This window comes from Juglans microcarpa x Juglans regia, chromosome 6D (genome assembly GCF_004785595.1).
Source record: "Juglans microcarpa x Juglans regia isolate MS1-56 chromosome 6D, Jm3101_v1.0, whole genome shotgun sequence".
NCBI classification, from domain to species: Eukaryota; Viridiplantae; Streptophyta; class Magnoliopsida; order Fagales; family Juglandaceae; genus Juglans; species Juglans microcarpa x Juglans regia.
In genome coordinates, this window is record NC_054604.1 from 12,940,715 (window position 1) to 12,948,153 (window position 7,439).

General features: G+C 36.1%; 1 protein-coding gene across 1 annotated transcript; it reads right to left on the reverse strand.

The window, feature by feature from the left end:
• Positions 1 to 6,626: 6,626 nt before the first annotated feature.
• Positions 6,627 to 7,130, reverse strand: LOC121235391 (secreted RxLR effector protein 161-like). Its single transcript, XM_041131738.1, has one exon. It carries the CDS (start codon positions 7,128 to 7,130, stop codon positions 6,627 to 6,629), a length of 504 nt encoding a protein of 167 aa, XP_040987672.1.
• Positions 7,131 to 7,439: the final 309 nt, after the last annotated feature.

A 7,439-nucleotide genomic window follows, 5' to 3' on the forward strand; every position in this document is an offset into this window, starting at 1 on the left:
GAGAGTTATGGAAATCTGTCAAAGCCTCAAAACAGAAGCATAGAAGCTTTATGAAGCCAGGATGGTTTTCACAAGCCTTAATGACAACCACAAATAATGGTAATCACATCCAGCCAACAATTGGGAGTAGTAATGGAAATTAAATTTCAATGGAAATCACAGAATCAGTACAATGGAAATGAAAGAGTCATGGTTTTCTCTTAAAGCCCCATAACACGAGCATCGACGATCTATAAAACCAATATGGTAATCATAGCCCCAATGACAGCCACAAATAATGGTCATCATAGCCAACCAACAACCGAGAGCAGTAATGGAAATCAGAGACAATGAAAATCACAAAATCTATACAATGAAAATAACAAAATCTGTAAAATGGAAATGAAATAACCATGAAAATTTGTTAAAGCCCCAAAACATGAGCATAGAAGCTCTATGGAGCCAAGATGGTAATCACAACCCCAATCATAGGTACAAATAATGGTCATCACAACCAACCAACAACCCCAATCACAACCTAAATCACAACCAAAATTATAGCCAACATTCGATAATCACAACCCTAATCACGGCCAAAATCATAATCATCAACTGAGAGCTTCTTGCTTGGAAATCGAAGACAATGAAAATGGATGCATAGTGGTGACCCAAATACAATCAAATCAGAGACCCAATATCATTGCTATAATATTGAATGGTAAACAAGAAAATAGCAACAATGTATAATATCGATTGGTAAACAAGAAAATAGCAGTAATGTATAATACGAGGGGCTGCTGGATGGGTACACGACGGAGACATGGTAGGAAGTAGGGCGTGGGAGAGACGAGATATGGAGGAGTTGAGGAACTGAAATGAGGAAAGGGAATGCACAGTGGCTCCTCAAATATGAGGAGGAACAATAAAATCTCCAAACCAAAACCCTAATTTGGGGGTCAGATGGAGGGTGCATTTGGGATTTTTTCCAAATATAAACCCTAAAATTTGGAGAAAACAGGGCTATAGAGAGCCTGTTGTGAGTGCTCTAACTGTGACGAAGTAAGGGATGCAGAACTTTCAAAATAGAATACCACTCTTAGAATTCTATTATAGGTATTAGAGAAAGGTTTAGCACATAGGCTTTGTAAACGCATGGACTTTAGGGCTATGTCATATGCAAATATCTCCAGTCGTAGTGAATGGAGCATAAATATTTCCACTTAGTATCTTGTCTCGAATGAAATGACAATCTGTTTCAATGTGCTTGGTTCTTTTATGGAAAACCAGATTAGATGCGACATGTAGACTAGGCTAATTATTGTAGAACAATGAAATTGGAATAGAAGCCAATATTTTGTAGACAATGTTGTAGCAATGTCAATTCATTGGTGGTTTGAGCCATCATTATGTACTCTACTTCTGCAATAGATCATGCTACCATTGTGAAATTACCCAAGTACCCCTGTAGTTAGATCACACGCTTCACCACACAAATAATTAAATTGATTAGTCTCTTTCTTATATGATAATCTAATAAATACTCAAATACATAAAGTAATAAAAGTGCCTAAGATCAATTTTGGTTTCGAAGAGAAACCTTTTGAAGAACTCTTTAAAGGTAAAACCCTACGGGGCAGCCAAACCCAGGAAATTCAATCTTATTATTTGAAAATCATTTACAAGTAAATCTCAATTACAAAACCTTTGTAACTTGACTCTCTTACTTGACCAGACAAACGACCCGTTTGTCTTCTACCACAGTAGCAGCCAGAACCTCTAGCGATCGTCAAACTATTGACTTTCCTCCTGGAACTCCAGTGGTTGAACTTAATCACCTCAACTCCGACATGAAGTATGCACGCACTTCAAAGAGACAAATACTAGAAAATTTTCAAGATAATTTTTCTCACACTCAAACTCTTGGATCTCATGTGGATCACCAAGCACTCTGGAAATTCACTGTGCAAGCGATACCATCCTCAGTCGAAATAATCAATTAAGTAAATTGCTCTGTATTTGATCAGTAGTAGAACTCTGCTGACGGGCTGAGTCTATTAGGAATTTCAGGTGCAGTAGGAATCTGTTGGCGGGATAACTGTGCTGATAGATTGCTAACAGCGCGCTAGCGCTAAAACTTCATCAGATAACTGCTTTAGATAACTTTTAGATAGTTCGAAATTCTTCCTTGCTTGATATCTTCTTTCTAAGTTTTCTATCCAGATCACTTGATATCTTCTATCTTTTCAAACCTTCAATCTTGATCAAAAGTCTTTTGAACCTTTATCTATTCAACAACTTATCTTAGAATTCAATTATTTATAGATAAAGATAAAGATAAACCTTTATCTATTAATCTACTTATTTTTGAGTTTAAATATTCATAGATAAAGATAAATGCAAATTACATTCATCCAATAAATCAAATAGATCATAGTCATCTAATCCTAGCCAACAAACTTTTACATCAACACATCGTTTGTTTCTTAATTGTCTAGGTAATCAAATTACCTCCTATGAATGTACAATTATCATGTAGTAAAATTTCTGTTTGAGGGAGAACCTACCCAAATTTCTGCATAAATTCTTGTACTCTGGGGTGTTCATTTTGTTTATGAAGTACTAACCTAAGACCGGGGGACTGCACCATATTGTGGACTTATATTTGTATTATGTTTGCTAAAGCAATGGTTTTATATTTAAATAATAGTTTGTCGGAACACCATATCTTTTTTGGAAATACTTTTGGTTGCAAGTTATTGTGTTTAGTCTTGGAAAGAGTGGTATCATGTCTTAAAATTCATGAATTGTGCTACACATCGATGGATAATATGTAAATGTGGCCCTATTATTAAAACACCAGTTGACAGCGTGTACATGTAGTGAACATGGGGCTCATTTCATAAAAGTTTGGAATGCAAAAACCGACTCAGGGTATAATATTTCGTAGCATCGTATCAGGCATCATGCTGTGAACGAGCATTATAACTTGTACCCTTTACCATATAGTTGTGCCAGTTCATGTGTTTATAGGGCTTGGAATTAACCATGTTCTTTTATCATCCTAGATGGCTTAGGACTTTTAGAAAACTGCGGCAATAATTTATGAGAATGAACTTTTTAATCACAACCATCCCCTCCCCCACATAGTGGACATGAGAAGTTTGTTGTGCATGTTAGCAGAGACTATGATCATACCACCTCTGAATGTGATACAAGTTGATTTAGAAGGAGTTTCACCATTTATAAAGGATGATGAGAAAGTTTGGGTTCTTGATTAAGGAGATCCTCAGTGGTCGTTGACCATTTAATTATAACTAATAAAGCACCTGCGAGATGAGTGCTAAAAATTGTTAAGTTTTTAGTTAGAAAAATGATACTTTGCCCAATGGATTTGCCCCCTCAAAGTTACACTACAAGAAAAAAGGGTTTTTCCAGCGCTCAAAATCGACGCTAATACATACCATAATCGCTGCAATTAATTTATTCCGGCGATTTTTACCTCGCTGCACGTTCGACGAAATAAAGATGCCTTTTCTGATCAATCGCAGCGAAAAATAAAATTCGCCTAGAATAATCATTTTTTCCTGTGAATTTTATTCGTCCCAAACCATATCATAACACGCCGCAAAAGAGCTTGTCCGTTTGGTGCAATATCGTTGGGAAAAGTAAAAAGCAACGATTTATATCGTCGTAAATGATACGTAAAATCGCCGCAAAAAATTTTCCCTTTCCCAGCGATATTGTGATATCGTCGCGACTAGTATTATTTACGGCGATATTAGTCGATGTAAATGCCCCGACAATGATCACGACAATCTCAATTTTCGTCGCGGATTGTGATGTTCCAACGAACGTAAAGTCGCCGCAAAGTTGGTCTATCATCGTAAAAATATTTGCGTCGATTTCACAAGTCGTCGCAATATGTATTTGACGGAAGTCTTGCAGATTTGCAGTGCATATAAATCGCTGCAAGTAAGTAATCGACGGCGATACATAGTCGCGACTAATACTTAATTATTCTTAATTCCAGCGAGTTTGAATTCACCGAAAGATGCTTTGGTTCAATTTTTTTTTTCCATTCGCCGTTTTGGATGGGTTTTGTTGTCATACTTATACAGGTAATGTTAGTAACACATATTGCACATCTTATTAAATTCAGGTCAGTCACTAAATATATATTTAGTATTTGACCTGAAATAAGATAAATTATACTTTAAAAGAATAATAAACACCACACAGAAAATAGGAAATAGAATCAACTCCTAATCAAATACATTCATTCATCCAAAGTCGATCAGTTACATAGAATTCACATTAATGTAATTATGGGCTACACTAGGGTGTACCAATTGGAGTCCAAAACCTACAACTCAACTACTAAATATATGTTCTAAACAATATTATCTGAAAATGTGCACATTCATTCAATATTTCTCAATTGTCCTGCACCTGAATTGAGCATTAAAAATTACATCTACTCAGCTATTTCAATATGCACCTGGGCTCAAGGGGTGGGTAGAACAAGCTTCAACACGACTTCAACAATGCCCTTATAGCTAAAATTTCTGCATATTGAATATTTTGATCTCTCCAACTCCAATCTGGCAATGATACACAAAAAAAAAAAAAAAAAAAAACCGTTACAACAAAATAAACTTCACTACTGTGTATTGTTATAAAAATACCAGAGCAATGATCTTTTCACAAGCAATAAATTCATTAGTCCCCAAGAGGCTATGATTCTACTATACCCCACCCTTTTACGTGGTTTCTATAAATGTTTCTCTAGTGTCACATATTGAGATTTTAAAGTCGGTATTCGTAATAGTGAAATTCCAGAAATGATATACACAACTCGTTAGAATCTATTGTGAATTCTCTTACTGTTTGCTTATGGGCTCCTCAAAATTTCTTCATTTCTTCTTACATAAGACTCCACCATTAAATCCCCTCATATGCTCATGAGAACTGGAAACTTGCTCAAAAAAGAACCAAATTCGTACAGAGTCATGCTTGGGGAAGACATACTTCTGAAAAATTTCCTCAAGCCTTGTGTGTTATCCTTAAAAAAGTCTTGTTGTGTTAGCCCCACGAAAAGACACACACACACACACACACATATATGCCAACTTTTTGTGGATGTTAAAATTGTTCCTTGTTCTCTTCAGAACTTTGGAAATTTTTTACTCTAATGTCACTCTCTTGGTGACTGCACTAGGGAATAGTCCCAGAAAAATATAGATTTCCTTCATGTTATCGAAACACTAATCAATTAATTTCTATACTGTGTTATGAGAACAGGTACACTCCAAAAACAAGTAGGACTAGAAACTTGAGATTATCTATAATTTAGTAACAACTAATTAGTATAAGATGTATTGGCAAAATATATATTTTTTACTGGGTCATTCAATGTACGAGCCACGGACATGAGTTATGTGAAGCACAAAATGCAGATATTGACAGCAAAATTTGTGAAAAAAGTGGTAGATTTCACAACTGCACATATAGAAATTAGTCTACAAACAAAAAGCTCCTAATTTTGTAAAGAAACATGCGCGCAAAATTGATTCATTACCAAACTAGTTCTGAGTTGCAGCCATACTTGTGGTGACGGAAGGACCCACGCTATCCCTCAACTGAATCTCGACCAACCTCAGTTGGAAGCAACTGACCCAAATCCCACAGATTCAAAGAGACGAATCGCATGGCTCCTAATCAGCTTCGGGGATTCTATCTCGACTATAGCTTCTGCGGGAGGAAAATGTAGTAAAGGAGAAACCTTTGGGTGGTCGGGCGAAAATGAACATTCCTTGAAAGTCAAACTTTATACTAGGGCCTAGATATTCGAAAAAGTAACTCCTTCCAAGCACAAAGCCATATTCACTCTATATGTCCATTTTGTATTTCTCATATTTTTCCACAATGATTGAGACAACGATTTTTTCTACGAGGACATTTAGAGCTTAGATCCATGCATGAGTGTTCATCTTTTTCTACAATGACTTTTGAACACCCGACTTTTTCTATACAGATTGAGCTTAATGAATGGCAAGAGGAGACCTTTTTCGATTTGGTACTAGGTTCAACTAGTATTAGTCAATTCAAGGCATAGACTCCCCTTTTTTTTTGTGCATTGTATGAGCATACGCATGTTGTCACCAAATTGTTAGAGGTCAGATTTAAGCTCCTCACAATGCAGAGAATAGAATCCTTGTGTGGTCTTCCTTAAGAGATGTGCATCAAAAGTAAAAACACATACGAGACAAGATCTACCCTTGATCCCAGCAAAATGAATTGGTGGAGTCACAAAGCTCAAAGACCCAGTATACTCATAAAACTTGTACCTTGCAGAATGATAGCAATATGAAGTTATTATTATTATTATTATTATAAAAGAAATAGGGCATGTCACACACACTAATGGCCTTCCTTAGAAATTCAAAACTTAGACCATCTAAAGGTTTGGTGAACAAATCCGCCAATTCGTATTTGGTATCAACGTGTACCAGAGACACTACCTTTGTTTCAACCAAATCTCTTATGAAGTCATGTCTTATTTCTATGTGCTTGATTCTTTAGTGTTGCACAGGGTTCTTTGAGATACTAATTGCACTTGAATTTTCACAGTAGACAGTCATGATATCTTAAGAGAACCCATAGTCCTCAAGCATCTTTTTCATCCAAAGAGGCTTAGTGCAACAATTGCCAGCCGCAATGTATTCGACTTCAGTAGTGGACAGGGAGATGGAGTTTTTCTTCTTGCTCATCCATGCTACCAAATTGCTACCAACATAAAAACAACCACCTGTGGTGCTTTTTCTGTCGTCAACATTACCAGCCCAGTTAGCATCAGAATAGCTATCTAGACTCAAATTTGAATCTTTTGAATACCACATGCCATAGTCAACAGTAGCACTTAGGTATTTCAAGATTCTTTTTACTGTTGTGAGGTGTGATTCTTTAGGATTAGCTTGAAATCGTGCACAAACACCTACACTAAAAGCAATGTCAGGTCTGCTAGCAGTAATGTAAAGAAGGCTTCCTATCATGCTTCTATACAGAGTAGGATCAATGTTCTTACATGTAGAATCCAAACATATTTTAACCGAGGTGCTTATTAGAGTGTGAGCATGTGTCTTCCCTTCCATGCCAAATTTCTTAACAAGATCTTTAGCATATTTAAATTGGGAAATAAAAATACCTCCTTTAGTTTGTTTAATTTGAATCCCAAGAAATTTAATTCCCCAATCATACTCATTTCAAACTCAATTTTCATTTATTTGGAAAAGTCATGTGAGAGTTTGTCAAGAGTGGAACCGAACACAATGCCATCTACATAAATTTGAGCAATAAGTAGATGCTTACCAAATTTTCTTAAAAGAAGTGTTCAGTCAACTTGACCTCTTACGAAGTTATTTTCAAGCAAGTATTTCGTTAGTCTCTCATACCATGCTCGA

Coding starts and splice junctions, on each gene's coding strand:
- LOC121235391 (XM_041131738.1), bottom strand. CDS start 7,130: ATGGAAGGGAAGACACATGCTCACACTCTAATAAGCACCTCGGTTAAA.